Source organism: Acomys minous (assembly GCF_964271855.1).
Source record: "Acomys minous genome assembly, chromosome: 2".
Lineage (NCBI taxonomy): Eukaryota > Metazoa > Chordata > Mammalia > Rodentia > Muridae > Acomys > Acomys minous.
In genome coordinates this window covers 84,987,403-85,003,753 of record NC_140484.1, presented here as the reverse complement: position 1 = coordinate 85,003,753, position 16,351 = coordinate 84,987,403, and the positions used below count along the sequence as shown (strand labels likewise).

At 52.9% G+C, this 16,351-nt stretch overlaps 3 protein-coding genes across 4 annotated transcripts in view; 1 reads left to right on the top strand and 2 right to left on the bottom strand.

Moving 5' to 3' along the window:
- The window catches only part of IL4I1 (interleukin 4 induced 1), a 27,133-nt gene extending 14,739 nt beyond the window's left edge, over positions 1-12,394 (bottom strand). For both annotated transcript variants that reach the window (XM_084751737.1, XM_084751739.1), the window contains exon 1: positions 12,268-12,394. The gene's annotated coding sequence lies outside the window, so the exon portion shown is untranslated. The remainder of the gene's footprint in view (positions 1-12,267) is intronic.
- Positions 1-12,408, bottom strand: part of NUP62 (nucleoporin 62) — a 17,319-nt gene extending 4,911 nt beyond the window's left edge. The window contains exon 1 of the mRNA XM_084751774.1: positions 12,268-12,408. The gene's annotated coding sequence lies outside the window, so the exon portion shown is untranslated. The remainder of the gene's footprint in view (positions 1-12,267) is intronic.
- On the top strand, positions 12,206-16,351 carry ATF5 (activating transcription factor 5). The gene is made up of 3 exons (XM_084751828.1): positions 12,206-12,343; positions 13,489-13,782; positions 15,105-16,351. Exons 2-3 carry the CDS (start codon positions 13,605-13,607, stop codon positions 15,767-15,769), a joined length of 843 nt encoding a protein of 280 aa, XP_084607954.1. The 5' UTR covers positions 12,206-12,343; positions 13,489-13,604; the 3' UTR covers positions 15,770-16,351.

Sequence of the window (16,351 nt, the reverse complement as noted above, 5' to 3'; positions counted from 1 at the left end):
GACTCGGATGAGCTTCCCTGGCCTCGGTTCAGACAAGGACTCAGCTACATCTCCCAGCCTAGTGATGCAGATGGCTTAGTTACCCATAGTCTGTGCTAGGATGGCTATTAGTATGCAGCACCATGTGTGAGATCCAGAGACAGAAAAGCGAGGACTGCGTGAGTCCTGCCAAACACTAGGAGACAAAGGTCTTTGTTACTGGCATTAATGCTGGCGCAGGCACAAATACTACGCTGATGATTAAGACTTTAAAAAAAAAAAAAAAAGATTCTCAGGCCGGGCGTAGCAGTGCACTGGGAAGCTAGAGGCAGGTGGATCTCTGTGAGTTCAAAGCCAGCCTGGTCTACAAAGTGAGTCCAGGATGGCCAAGGCTACACAGAAAGACACTGTCTCAAAGAACAAAAACAAAACAACCAACAACACCAGCCAAACAAACAACCCCCCCAAAGATGATTCTCATGCAGCCTAGAACTCACTATGCATACTAGCTCAGACACCTGTCTGCATTCCCAGTGTGCCACAGCACTCTGCTGGCTCAGACTTTTTGCTGAAGCAGCTGGAGGGGCTTGACAAGTGTGGAGCTAAACGGGAGAGAAAGTTGGAAGCAATGGGCTGGGAGGTAGGTGAGGAACTTGAGTGAATTCTGGGGACAGAAGCAAGCAATAGGTAGGGTTGGACCCAGTGAGCCAGTGATGACTCCCTCAGTCCTGGGAGCCCTTCAGCTGCAGACACCTTCACTACAGCCCGCCCATCTCCACTGAGAGGCTTCCAGGAAAGCATGGTACGAGGAAGCAGCCAGTTCCAGACAACATGGCACTGGGATAGACAGCCACACTGAGGCCACCAGAGACCCAGGCTGCTGTGTTCTCCCAGACTTTGTCCTAGTTCCACAGTGCCCCTCCATCCATCTCTTGGCTAGTTTTCTGAGCCAGGCTGGCTGCCTCCTAAGTGCTGAGATTTCTGGCCTGGATGGCAGTGAAAGGTCCTTCTTACTTCCTGATCATCTGTGTGCCGGGTCACAGCCTGCCTGCCAACAGCTCAGCACTCCTTCACCACTGGCCTGCCTTGCTTAAGTCATTCAGACTATTTTCTACATGTAACCCCATCCTGAGCTAGATGGTTACCAGGCAGGGAATCAGGGCTTGTCCTCTGAACCCAAGAGGTAGAGCACCAATACACTCTACGTGAACACTTGTCCATATAGAAACTGAACACTTGCTGTGGTAGCAGTCTGCTTTAACAAAGCACAGACATCACTGGCACGCTTTAGCAGAGGCTAGTGAGACTCGGGGGAAAATAAGATAAGGGGCTGAGGTGCAAGCATAAGGTGTGGGTGCCACCCCACCAGGGCCGTGTGTGAAAAGCAGTTAGCACTGCCCACCAGGACAGCAGCAGCGAGAGGCCGACTATGGATGTCATCTGTTTTGTTTGGAGCACCATGTAAGTGTTCACTGCTACTCTGAATAAGAACTGGTAACTGCAATGTCACAGCACAGCACCAGCCAGAGTACCACTACTCAGCAAGCCTTGGAACCTTCCTGAATGGAAAAGCACATCTAAGAGGGGATGTAACCTCTTCCAGGTAACACAGCAGAGGCCCGGGCCATGTAATGGAGATGAAGCCCCAATGGCATCCTTACTCTAGACCCCTACTGCCCTCGCTTTCTTACACTGAGGTCAAAAAGGAGAACACGCCAGGAACTCCTGGTCCAGCCCAGCCCAGGAACAAGGAACAGCCCCACAGCCCATCTGCTGCCCACCCCCAACTCCTAGCCCTGCAATCTGTGAGTCTTTTAAGATTACCCACATGCCTCAGGTTCTCCACCTGAAATAACAAGGGCATTAAAGAATGGATAGAAATCAGATCCTTAGGCTGGGCACGCCTTTAATCCCAGCACTCGGGAGGCAGAGGCAGGTGGATCACTGTGAGCTTGAGGCCAGCCTGGTCTACAAAGGCAGTCCAGGACAACCAAGGCTACACAGAGAGACCCTGTCTTGAAAACATAACAAAACAAAAAAATCAGATCCTTGTCAGGTACTAGCTAGGAAAATCTTTTTGTCCCTGGCATACAGCCAATGGCCACCAGGTGGTGCTGTGACAATGCAAAGCCAGGGAAGGACTGGACAGAAGCTAGTTCTGAGGGGACCTTCTAGTTTGAGAAAGTTAGTAGTTTTAAGAACCCCAACAAGATGGACATGGTGGCATAGGCTTGTAACTACAGCACTCAGAAAGTGGGATCAGGAGAAGAGGGGGCTCAGGTGTGTCAGCTTCACAGTGAACTTAGACCGGCCTGTGCTACATGAACTCTTGTCTTAAAAATAGGGCACTTGCATTTCTGCTTTTGTGAGTGGCTCTCTAACCAGGAGCTTTGTCTTGCTAGACAAAATGAAAATCTGTAGGAAAAGGGTCATGGTAGGACCAAAGACCAACAGAGAGGTAGGGGAGGGAGAGAAAAGGGCGGAACCTGATCCATGGGAGGCCCAGGCACACTCCTACTCCCACACGTGCCTCATGTGCCCCACATGGCTGTCTCTCACGGAAGAAACCTTTCTAGTTCTCAGGGAACACATCAGCTCCACACTTCCTCCGGTGCAGAGCAGACAATGCCCTCTAGCTACCTTCAAGTCGGAGGCAACCTGGACCACACCCACAAGAGAGCTCCAGATCCATTGGAAGACCCTGTCTCAGTAAGGTAGAGATAGAAGAGACCGCATAGACCTCTGTCCTGCACAAGCACGTGCACATGTGCCCTTGCATTCACACCTGCATACAAACAAGCAGACAAGCACCCATTACGCCACACACCTGGTGGTTTGTCACATGGCTTAGTCCAACACTAAGGTCCTAAAGCCATGATGACGTAGGCTGTCACCTATGCCTCTGTCTAGGGTCTCTTAAATGGAGACCAGGCCTTGAATTCTGGATTCTGCTGCCCTAGATGTTGGGATCACAGGTCACCATCACACCCAGCTTTTCTAGAAACTTTCTGAACACATAGGCAAACACCACTCTGTACTTTCCCTGTTCAAACACAACAACAGGGGTCCTGGGGAGATGGCTTAGCAGGTAAAGACACTTGTAAAGCCAGCGGACCAAGTTCCACCTCTAGGACTCACAGGGCACACAAAACTGACTCCCAAAAGCTGTCCTCTGACTTTCTCAGGTACACACGTGCGTACCCACATAAAATAAGTCTTTAAAAAAAAAAAGCCTGCTACTCAGTATCATTCCCCCCCCATTTATCTCAAAAACTACAATCTCCTTGTGCCAGTGGTGTGTTCCCCAAGATGACAATGCTGCCTCTACAACCATCAAAACCAAGTGCAGAAGCCATCTTAGAGACCAGTAGTACCTCACTGACTTCATGATCTGACTGAGGTACAGTGAGACAGACACACACACACACACACACACACACACACACACACACACACACACCGGTGGTGAGGGGTGGGAAGTGGAGTTTTCTGAGGCTCTGGAGAAGCCTTGTGAGGATAGCTTGAATTCTGGAAGTGGAGAAGAGCAGCGCGCTTCCTCACTCCCTAGCAGCAGGCACCACGCTGTCACCATCTCTTTCTCCAACATGCACTCTAAGACTTTCCCAGCATGTTGCAAATAGAAAAAGGGAGTAGGGGGAGGGCAGGGCGGCAGGGGAAGAAAGAAGGAACGTGCCAAAGAGCCAAGAGAATCCAAAAGGCCAATGCCAGCTCTGACAAGACCTTGTTTAAGGTAATAAGAGGAAGACACAGTTTGAAGCAGGCAGTCTCTCACTGGGTAGAGAAAGCACGAGGCTTGCAGAGGAACTAAGTCCCTGCCTGTGTGTGTGTGTCTAATGGCTGCACCTGCAGATGCTCAGCCCTTTCCCTCCCTCCTCCAGAGGAAACACTCTGTACCTCAGAAGTCAGCCCACAGCTAATTAGCAATTACACCTTCCCTTACTCCCTAGGGCCTCCACCAACTCAGGTGACAAACACCCCGACCCCACCCCTAAACCTAACCAGCTGCTCACTTGCTACCAGGAGCATACAGCAGAAAGGGTTACAAGGAGGAGTGTTGAGCTAGGGTCCTGCAACTAACTTTTTTGTTTGAGACAGAATATTGACTGCTACCCGGCACATAATGTGCTCCAGCTAAAGTCTAGTGCCTGCTCCTACTGGTTTGAAACGACAGTTTATCTCTTGCACTGTACTGTTTTTCTTCCCATGTCCAACCCCATTTTTTGTTTTGAGATAGGGAAACCTGGAACTCAAAATTCTCCTGCGTTTTCACCCCCTGCAGGCAACGCACTTGGCCTGTTGATACCTTTAATATTCAAGGCCACTCTGGCTTCCCCTTCACTAAGAGCCTATCCGGGCCTCTCACAGTGCCATGCGTTAGCTGTGGTATGGTGGTTCATGACCACAATCCAGCACTTGGGAAGCTGAGGCAGGAGGATTGCCTGGGCTATACAGTGACTACTAGGCCAGCCAGATCCATACAGCAAGATAGTTTCAAAAAAGCAAAGGACCAGAGAGCAGGCTCAGGAGTTAAGAGCTTTGCAGAGTGTGGGAAAGATTAAGCTTTGTCACAGGTGGAAGTAGCCTTAGCGGGCTTTACCATTGGGGCACCCCATGAATACCTTGTGACAGACTGTTTGGAGCCTTCCTGGGCTTGGAATTCAGGAAGCCGACCTGGGAACCCCACCATGGCTATTGTTTTCCTAATTGACCCTCGAAGGGAGAAAGGACCGCCCTTTGCTTGTGACTGGGAAGGTGGGGAAAAGAACACCAGGTGGAGTCGAGGAGGGAGGGCGGAGAGAGAGGAACGGACTGGACCAGCTCGTGGGTCGGAGAGACACCTAAAGACCTATCCCGTGGAACGGATACTGGAAGGTTCATTCTTCTGTCCCTTTAACCTTTTTTCCTTCTTGTGTATGCTAGTTGGGTTATATAATAAAGTTTAATTGTTAATAAACAGAGCCAACAGCAGAGGACCAGGGTTTGGTTCCTAGCACCCACAACTGGTGGTTCATAACTTCCTTTAACTGTAGCTCCACAGTTGCCATCTGGCCTCCCAGGGAACACATGGTGCACGTAACCTCATAAACGCTTATACACCCACACAGAAACGAAGGAAGAGCAAGTCCAAGTCCCACTGTGCTCTAGGTAGCTCCTGTTGCAGGGCAGCCACACACATTTCCCCTTAGGACAGGCTGACTCTGTGTGCTCTACCACAGATGTCCGCGTAAGCCCCTTCCAGCTTGTTTCTTACTCTGGGATGTTACAAACCATGGCTGGGACACATTTTATCCATTCATGACCTTTGATGCCAAGGAAACCAATTTTTCTCAGTAAACAAACATCAAACCCCTCCAACAGGGTTGGGAAGCCAGCTGTTTCCAGGTGCACTTGGGGGAGGCTGCTGGCTGGTTGTGAGGCACATGCTGGCTCAAAGACCAGCAACTGCACCGGGTAGTCGGCCACTCTTCTGCTCAGACATACCCTCACCCACCAGGAGGTGACAGAATTTCCACACCCACTGTACCAACACAGTATCAATAATAAACATGAGCTGCCATTCAGATCGGCACCCACCGTGGCAACCAGGACAGACCTGTGCGGCAAATGACAGCAAGGCACAGGCTCAGCCGACAACACCTAGTGTTAAATGTGCTAAAGGTCGGCCAAGACCCTTGCAGCCCAACTACTTCAGACCTCAGATGCCACCCAATGGCCAAAGTTTCCCCAAGCAAAACAAACCCATTCCTCTGCCAACTACCTGTCCTTTAGAGCTGAGAGAGGCAGACACAAGTGACTACAGGAGGTAGCATCAGGCTTTCTCGGGGGATTGGTGGGGCAGGATACAGGAAAGCTACTAGACGGGCCCACTGTTAAGGACACACTGAGAAGCTCCCTACCCAGCCTCCTGGAGATCCAAGTTGGACCACAAAGAGGATGCACAACCACTAGGGTGGCCGCAGAAGAGATGGACGGTGCTGTAGGGTGTGGCGGCCACCTTGCAAACCTCAAAGTGCCTTGAGGTCAGTTTCTTTCAATTGAGGCCCCCATATCTCAGCACCACGATAGAAACTTGCCTTGCACCTGTATCTCCCCAGAAGAGCAACACTGGCCCTATAAAGGCAAAACCACCTAACCAATGACCATCAAAACCAACGAAGGGCCAAACAAACCCGAAACATCCATCCATCCATCCATGGAGGGTAAGTCAGCCTTCAACAGAGCAAGACTGCCTGTTGTAGTGATATATGCATGCAATTCCAGCACTTGGAAGTCTGAGGCCAGCCTAAGTTATACAGCAAGGCCCTGTCTCAAACTATAAATAAAAAAATAGGGCTGGAGAGATGGTTCAGCGGCTAAGAGCATTGTCTGCTCTTCCAGAGGTTCTGAGTTCAATTCCCAGCCACCACATAGTGGCTCACAACCATCTACACTGTGATCTGATGCCCTCTTCTGGCCTGCAGGGGTACAAACAGGCAGAGCACTGTATATGTACTAAATAAATCTTAAATAAATAAAGAGGGGAAAATAGAGAGGCAGCACAGCATCATAAAACTCTGCACAAGTACCAAGAGCAAAGTATAATAAGACCATTGCTGGGCAGGCCAGGCTAGGAGGAATGGCCAAAATGTTCCGGTCATCTGAGTGAACACTAAGAGGCACCAGACTGTCCAGGGGGACTCTTCTGTCACTCTGCACTTTTTGGGCCCTTCTCTCAGAAGCAGCTTTCTGAAGAAGCATTGAGGTAGGGCCAGGCTCACCCAGGCTGTATGGAGTAGTTTCTCTGGGGATCAGGCTATAGGCAAAGGGAGGGTAGCCTCCCCCGTCCCTGTGGTTCTGGGATAAACAGTGTCTTATACACTAAGAGGACCCTATCACTGAACAAAGCCATACACCCTTAGCCCCTTTAAAATTTTTATTTTTGACAGTCTCAAAGTTGTCAGGGCATCAAAATAAAATACTCTAGCCAGCACTTAACTTCTGATCCTTGTCTCCACCTCTAAGTGCCAGGGTTCAAGACTGTGCCATACAGCTAAGGTACCTATCGTCCTATGTGACGATCTCCCAGCAAATGAGGTTGAAACTTGTTGTTGTCCCAATGAAGAGAACTTCAGTAGCTGTCTGATGAACCTCTCCTACCAGGCACCTCCCACCCCACCAACCACAAGACACCTCTAGCCTTCCAATCCTAGACTCAGATGACATCCTACATTCACCCCACCACCCACTTAGGCGTCACTCTCATATACAACTCAGTGTGAACACAGAGTACCTCCTGTCCCCAACTGCCGTGGATGTAGCCAGGGAGAATAGACTCCAAGGGACAGATACAAATTGGAGATTTCCAAGTTTTTCTGACTCACTCACAGTCCAAACTTGAACCTCAGACAGTCTAGACTGCCATCTTCCTTATCAACTCAGCAGCTGCCCAGCCCCACCCACAACCCCTTTCAGGTGTGGCTGGGGTACTCAACAAGCCCTCCTGTCCCCCTGAAAGGGCTCAGTCCTGATGCCTGGGCCCTCTACCACCACTGCCCTCAAGTTGCACTTACTGTCCCTGTTTTCTTCATGAGGTGCCAGGCTCAGGACTGGCTGCTAGGTTCGAGGACACTACAGTGTTAACTGCCACCAGTCTCCCTGGATACAGTTGTCTCCTAGAAGATGTGGCAGGATGGACAATGGCCACCCAGATTCATCCACACCAGTATCCACGGCCTGTGAACACTATCCCACAGCACAGCATTCAGCATAGACAAGTCAGGTGAAGGTTCCTCTCAAGACTCTATTACTCTGGATTATCTGGGAGAGCCCAAATGCACAAACACAGGGCTTCTGTTAGGAAAGCAGGAAGCTCAGAGCAAGAAGCCCCGAGGTGGATTGAGGCAGAGACTCTTGACTGAGATGACAAAAGGGGCCACCACCTCAACACGGGGTAGCCTCTATATACTAGGAACTCAGCTCCTTGGAAACCTCAAGAATTCTGTAAGTGTGTGCTGTCTGAATCTCTTGTCACAGCAGCAAGAGGGAACAAACCAGTGCCAGTGACACCTACAATGTGGGAGCCGGTACAGAACCCTGAGGCCAACTCAGCTGTGATGAGTTACAACAGTGAGCTCTACTGAAGGGGACGAGGCATTGTAAGGGAAGGACAGGGGCTCTGGAGAACACTGAGCACCTGGCCACGTGGCACTGCCCTTTCCCCAGCAGAGCTGGCCTTGGCCTTCTGCCCTTGTTTGCCAGCACACCCACCTCCAACCCCTGGCCCCTGGCCTTAGTGACCCAGTTTTACTTGCTCCCTAGCACTGTCTGGGGCTTACTATCAAGTTTCCAGCCCTCACACAGGCAACCCATTCAGAAGTGTCCTGCTGTCTATGGGGGCGGAGGTGGCAGAGTGCTGGGGCTGTTGAGGATTCTAGGAAAGAAAGAACAAAGCCCTGACCATATCCTCTATGTATGGAGGAGATGGTCACGGAGGCCGACACCCATCTCCAGGCACACCATTAAGCAACGTAGGGTGGAACACAAAGAAAACCTACACAAGACTCAGAGCTAGACAAGGTTTCCCTTGGCTACACCCTGACTCTACACACCCAAGCATTACACTGTGTGCTGCTGAAGACGCCTCCCGCCCCTGTACCTGGTGGGTCCTTTAATTAGGAAAGGAGGCAGACATGTGCACTCACACTGGGAAGTCAACTGGCATGCTGGTGCCTACCCTACCGAGATGTAAGCAGACAGAGCAACTGCACCCAGAGAGCCCAAGCTGCTTCCATCGCGCAGGGCTGCTCCCTCAATTGGGAAAGCAGGCTTACAACAGTACAGGTAACGAGGGAGGCAGCTAGGTTGACAAGAATAAAGATAGTATGTGTCCCTAGAAAATGCCAAAACAGAAAAACCAACCAACTCTCTCTGCACAACAACAAAAACCCAGGTAAGTAATGGTTCAGGTTTGAGGCCTCATAGGAGGTAGGAAGCCTGCTCTATCAGACAACTGTGGCCATGCACAATTCTCTTACCCTTTACAGGCCTCAGGCTGGTCTTTCACAACCAAGCTAGGGGACTTTGGGGATGCCAGGCCCTTTCTCAGCACAAAGCCCCAGATTCTCTGCATTCTGCACAGGGGCCTCCCACTCAGGTCTTTGCTACCTAGGAGCTGTTGCCAGGTGCTCTGTGACCCCCAGAGAATTCCCTCACCCCTTCCTACCCATCAGAGCCAGGGCTGATGCAACTGCCTGCAACCAGCCGCATCACTCCTAAGCTCAGGCCCCTCCGCCCTGGAAAAGAGTTCCAAGCAGCTCCACCCTCGTTCCTGGCTCCCCCACAGGACTTTGTTTTGTTTGTTTTTTGAGAAGAGACAGCACAGGCTGCCATTTGAGGCTGGGTAAGAGTTAGGGATAGAGAGAGTAACACACATGATGGACACATGACAACACAGGCCTGGGTACTGGCCAAGGTTCAGGAAAGGTTCTAGGAAGGCCTCCATGGACCACCCACCACAACCACCATAAATAAAAGTGACGGCTGTACACACTGAAGAGGACATAGCAGCTAAATGTGAAACAAGCACCTATTCAGCATGACTGAGTCAAGGTGGATTTGAGTGTGTGTGTGTGGGGTGGGGGGGGTAGGGAGAGAGAGATATCCCAGGAGAGAAAAGGGGTGTGCAGACCCTTGGCCGTGACAGATGCACTGTGGGGAAAACTATGGGTCTGACACACTCCAAAGGTTGCACTGTCTGCAACCTTTCTGATTACTCCAACAGCTCATTTCAAAATATCCTATGTGAGGGAGGGGCACCATGAGCACCGCATCACAGCATACTGTCTCAAAAATAAACAAAGCACCCACGGGGACAGGGATGCAGCTCAGAGGGGTACAATGCCTGTCTAACCTTCATGAAGCCCTGGGTCCACCCCAGCACTGCAAGGCTATCTTCAGCTAAACAGCAAGTTCAAGGCCAGTCTGGAATGCAAGAGACTCTCAAACAAAACCCCAATGGGATGGAGATGAAGCCTAGGAGCAAACAGCCCATTAGATGCAAGGCATCCAAATCCAATCCCTAATGCACCACCACCACCACAACCACCACCACCACCACAACAACAACAAAAAAGGAAGACGAGTGGAAAGGAGGCAGGACACATCCATTTCTGTATTAGTAGCACCTACCGTGTGTGACTAGCCTAAGCACACTCCAAAGCTGGCAAGTGAATCATGTAGCTGCAGTACCTGTCAGCGGACAAGAGTGACCACTCCAAGGAAAGTGCTCAGCTCCCAAAGACTTCCTACTTGTAACTTTCAAAACCAGTTTCCCCATCTGCTTTGAATCTTTTTTTCCTTTTTTCTTTTTTTAAAATAATACCAAGGATGGATACCAGAGCCTGGTGAGCACTTTACCACCGACCCACACCCACCGCAGAATCTTTCTAAGTTTCCTAGATGGCCAAGAACTCATTTCCTAGTCCAGGCGAGCCTTAAAACTTTGTTTTTGTTTCTCTAGACAGGGTTTCTTTCTGTAGCCTTGGCTGTCCTGGACTCGCTCTGTAGACCAGGCTGGCCTTGAACTCACAGCGATCCACCTGCCTCTGCCTCCCAAGTGCTGGGATTAAAGGCGTGCGCCACCACCGCCCAGCTAACATTTTTTTTTAAATGACACTCTTATTTGGTAAGCAGACGCGCCACCACTCACGTGACGGAGGTCAGAGGACAGCGTTCTAGAGATGCTTTTGTCCTCGCACATGGGTCCTGGGGACGGAACTCAGATGATCAGATTGAGTGACGACCACTCAGGCAAATCTGTCAGGCATCAAGGGCTCTGATTCCAACTTGGACTATTTGTGCCTCAGCACAAACACCAGGCCTGGCCTTTGAACCTTTTCTTAAAACATATTGAGGCCAGCCAGTATGACCTTGAACTCACGACCTTTTCTGAAATGCTGGGATCACAGGCCAGCCTTCTACTGAGCTCCACCTCCACCCCAGATGGAATGTCCAGATACAGATGGACATGGGGTGGGAAGCAGGGTTCATGTATTAGCCTAGGGAAAGACACGAGAATCATATTTTTTTTTTTTTTTAAAATTCACTTCTATTATCTGGGCTATGTGTGTGTGTGGGGGGGTGGTATGTGCACATGAATTTCAGTGCCCACAGAGGTCAGAGGTGTGAGATCCTCTGGAATTGGGACTTACAGGTAGTAAACTACATGAGGTCGTTGCTAGGAATTGAACTCAGACCCTCAGAAGAGCCACCTCTCCAGCCCCCCCAAGGGGCTTCTTCTCCTAAGTGGAATATAAACGTCCTATTTTGGGTCAAGGTCAGGAGATGATTATCTCATGGGGTCAGCAAGGGAACAAGGGGCAAAGCAGTGACCGATCTGATCAGACTCAGAGCTAAGGGGAGGTCAGCAGGCCGACCGAGGACTGAGCGGGGATGGCCCGGAAACTGAAACCTTGCAGTTGGGGCACAGATGGACACATGGACAAACTGGATGGCTAAGTACGGGTCTGGTGGGGGAGATTAGAAGTGAAATCAGGCCTCCGGAGTTCTTAACTGAAAACACACTGATTAGAAGTAGGTGAAATGACTCGGCGGGTAAAGGCTGCCAAACATGACGATCTGGGACCCACATGGTGAGAGAAGGGACAACTCCTGCTACTTTCTTCTCTGACCACACACACATACAAAATAAATGTTTAAAAATAAAGTTGAGTAAAAGCACTGTGATTAGGACTTCGTGGCCCACTTTCCAAAGCTGGCATATTTGTGAAATTTTACACTTATTTATAAACATTTTAGGGACATTAACTCGCAGCAGCTGCTTCGAACTCGGCTGAGAAGCCCTAAGCTAGCTTGAATTCCCACGAGGGCTCACGGCGGGCGACATCGGTTGGGGACTGGTCGCAAATTCGTGAGGCAGGGAGAGATAATGAGAGATGCAATCGAGTCGCACAGAAGCAGGAGACCGAGCCCCGGGCCCCCGGCCTGAAGCAGTGAGAGAAGGGTCAGGCGACATGGCGGAGCCGGGGTCGCCACCGCCCCGTCGGGGCCACGCGGGGGCGGGGCGGGGCGCGGAGGGATCCAGGCAGCCCGCGCTGCGCCGCCCCCGGTATATCTGTGCCCAGGCCCCGGGGCCGCCTCATTCTCAATCCTCTCCACACCGTCTCTCCTTAACGCTCCCGCCACGCCGCCTCCGCCCGCACAGCCCCCCCGCCATGGCTCTGTAGCCGCGACCCCCGTGCTGCCCACAGCCCCCGTTTCCGCGCTCACCGCGCCTGCACTCTCCGCTCCCACCGTCTCTTCAGCCGAGGCCGCCGTCGCCTCCTCTCCTTTCCGCAGCCATGGAGTGAGTAACCGCTCGCCCCTCCTTCTCCAACCGCCTTTCCCGCCCTTTCCCAGAGCTCGCGGGGCTTCACGGGCCGGCCTCGTGGGGGCGGGAGGAGGGGGGGGGGAAGAGAAGGTCGGAAGACGAAGTGAGGAAAGCGCGGCCGCGCAGGCGCAGTAGAGGGAAGATGGTGGCCGGCGCGTCCGCTGAGCATGCGCACTTGGCTCGAGCTGTGGCCGCGGGGTGGGGGTGGGAGTTGAGGTGTATGCGTGGCTTCCGGAGAGTTTGAGGGGCTTTTAAGGTCGGGCCGAACGCCATTGCGCCTGCGCGCTAATTCCCAGCCCCTTCTTCCTCCCGCCCCTCAGAGGATGTGACTCACACCTTGTTGCGCACGCGCATTAGCCCACCCCGAGGCCTGAACCACGAAGGGCGGCCGGTAATTGGCCAAACATGCGCCCTGGTCCCCAGGAGGGGGAGTGGCGTAACGATGGAGCGCTTCCGGGGTCTGAGCATGCGCTCTGACGCCTGGCGAGCGGACAGCCAGCGACAGGCCGAGCGCCTTGAAGTTCGGCCTCAGCTTCCCTCCAATCAGGCGCCTGCTGGGGCGGGGACTGCTTTAGATTGACAGGGAAGGCTTAGGAATGCCTGTAAGAGGTGGAGCTAGGACCGCAGGGGCGGGGCCTCTGGGGACTTTGCTATTGGGGGGGCGGGAACTGACTGAGACAGACAGGCGAGTGGGCGTGGCCTCTCGTAGGCTCTGTAGAAGTCCCCTAAACTTTTAAGGGAAGAGTGGGATTTGAGTGTGTGACACTGCTGAAGGGCCCAGGCATGGCCGAATTCCTCTGGGAACCACTACGAGTTGAGTGGACTCTAAAGGAGGTGTAGCCTAAAAGAAATAATTGATGCGGAAGGGGCGTGGCTAGAAGAAAGCTCCCTTGGGATTGAAATGTTTAGGAAGACTAAGATGAGGTGGGTAGGAGGGCACCCCGCCCCCCTGGAGGGAATTCCCCTGGGAAAACACTAGGTCTCTGTGTCGAGGGGGGAGATGGGGCTTGGTGATGTGTGGAGCTCTGGGGAGGGGGAATTCGGGGAGAGAAGGGAAGTGAGTGGCCTGTGGGTCAAGCAGCCTTTGACCCCAACCGCACCCCGACTTGCCTCCCTCACAGGTCCTCCACCTTCACCCTGGTGCCTGCCTTCACCCAGCTGAACAATCGTCCAAGCTGCCTCTCATCAGTTGGCGCAGCCTCCATTGCCAGCGGTGCCCTGCGCCTGTGCCTCAGCCATGTCACTCTTGGCGACCCTGGGGCTGGAGCTGGACAGGGCCCTGCTCCCAGCTAGCGGGCTGGGCTGGCTCGTAGACTATGGGAAACTCCCCCTGGCCCCTGCCCCCCTGGGCCCCTATGAGGTCCTCGGGGGAGCCCTGGAGGGGGGGCTCCCAGGGGGAGGAGAGCCTCTGGCAGGTAAGAACAGCTAAAGAGTAGAGATGGGGTGAGCTGGGGGCGGGGGCAGAAAAGGAAGAATTCGTTCATTCACAAGATCAGTACTGAGGGCCTGCAGCGTGCCTAGCACTGCTCCAGGTGTGCCCGGCTTCAGAGCAAGGGACCCCTAAGCTCGTGGGAACATCAGGAGGCAGAGAGCTGCGGCGGAGCGGAAGTGATGAAACGCCCAGTTGAGAAGTCACGGAGCCAGCATCTGAACTGAGGGCTGAGGGATGGGAAGACAGGAGCCGCCGCAAGGCCTGAGGGCGCTCCTAGCTCGGAGACAATGGGGCAGACCTCATTCTCTTTTGACTGTGTATGGGGTGGTTGGCCCAGACTGGGATTTCAGTAACTAGTGAGCAGCTGCACCTGGTGTCACATGCCTTTAGCTCCCCCTGTTCCAGAGGCCTCTCTTGAGCCCATAAGTTCCAGGCCAGGCTAGGCAGCAAAGTAAGACCCCATCTCAAAAACAAAACAAGAATCAGTAAAGATGGAGTAATTGAAACAGACAAGAGAAGGAGAGATCCTAGCACTCTTAGAGAGAAGATGGTATTCAGCAACAGAGCAGGTCCAAGGCCAACCTAGACTATAAGAGACCCCATCTTAAATAAGAAGACAGAGGTGCCAGGGTGCAGCCAGCCGGTCCCACAGTAAGGAGAAAGCTACAGAAATGGGGCTGGCTTGTGTTGAGTGCATCGTTGGTCAGGTGACCGCTGCACTGTGTGGCTGGCTGGTTATTTCATTGGTTAGCTGATTGATCTGAATCACTGGCTTGGCCATTGGTTAGTGAGCTGATTAGCTCATCACCAGGTTGTCTGGCGAACAGTTTGGTTGGCTGACTGGTTGATGGGTTAGATGGTGGCTTAGCTGAGTGTTGGCTGGTGAGCTCTTTGGGTCACTGGCTCATTGCTTACTTCACGGGTTACCTGGTGGCAATTGAACTATGTGGTGACTGATTGGTTGGTTGGCTCATTCAGTGTTAGTGGATCAGTTTCTTAGTTGATTAATGAATTTGTTGGTTGGTTGGCTGGTGAGCTGTATGATTGGCTGGCTGGTTGGTTGCCTGGTAAACTCTATGGTTGACTAGTTCATTGATTAGTGGGTGGGTAAACTAGTTGGTCTGTTGACTGCTTAATAATGGGTTGATTGGTTGATTGCCTTGTTCATTGCTTGCTTCCATGACTTACTGGTCTGATGACAAGTCTGTAGATTCGGTGACTGGCTGACTGGTCATTTGTCACATCTAGTGTATGGGACATGAGTGAGCACCAGATCTCAGGGACCTTTATGTCCTCCATCCTCAGGTGACGGCTTCTCTGACTGGATGACAGAGCGGGTTGACTTCACGGCCCTCCTCCCTCTGGAGGCCCCGCTGCCCCCAGGCACTCTCCCCCCACCCTCCCCAGCACCCCCTGACCTGGAAGCCATGGCATCCCTACTCAAGAAGGAACTAGAACAGATGGAAGACTTCTTCCTTGACGCCCCACTCCTTCCCCCGCCCTCCCCACCACCACCAGCAGCACCCTCCCTGCCCCTGCCCTTGCCCCTGCCCACCTTTGACCTCCCTCAGCCCCCTACCCTGGACACCCTGGACCTGCTGGCTGTCTACTGCCGCAGCGAGAACGGGCCAGGGGACGCAGGCTTGGCAGCCCTGCCTGTGCCCCAGCAGCCTCCTCCTCCTCTGGCCCCTCTGCCTTCACCCTCCCGCCCAGCCCCCTATCCGAGTCCTGTCACCACCCGAGGGGACCGCAAGCAGAAGAAGAGAGACCAGAATAAGTCAGCGGCTCTCAGGTACCGCCAAAGGAAGCGGGCAGAGGGCGAGGCCCTGGAGGGCGAGTGCCAGGGGCTGGAGGCACGGAACCGGGAGCTAAGGGAGAGGGCAGAGTCAGTGGAGCGAGAGATCCAGTACGTGAAGGACCTGCTAATCGAGGTGTACAAGGCCCGGAGCCAGAGGACCCGCAGCACCTAGGGTGCGCGTGCAGGCCAGGGGAGGGCGGGCTGCTGTACCTCTGCCTTGAGCTTCACGCTAAGCCCGCACTGCATTCTCCTGTCTCAGCCATGTCTGCCTTTCCCCCACCTACCCCCATTCTGGGTTATTGACTTAGTTTCTGTACCCCTTCCCTCTTCATTGCAGCCGAGGAACCCAGGCTCTCAGGGCATCTGAGGAGCCTGATCACTGGTTTCCAGAGTCTTAAAACAAGTGTGGTTTTGCAGGTAGTCCTAGTTGGGGGTGGGGGGCTGCCAGGCCTGGCATGGAGGTAAGGCAGGAAGCCACTCAGGGTGACTTGTGCTGATGAGATCCTAGTCAGGGAGGGAGGGTTTTAAGGAAGGGTACATGGACGTGAAAAGCCAGCCAAGGGAAGGGACCTTAGAACAGGAGGGTATGCTGGCCTAGGCATAGGAGGGGTGGCTGTAGTGGGTAACGTAGGGGGTCATGTTAGCTCTGGGAGAGAATCAGTGTTTTGTGAAGGTGTTGGGGAAGGGTTGCATCTAGTGGGGGGCTGATCCTTCAGGGGTTCTGGGCACAAATAAAATGCAGATGTTTCCTGTG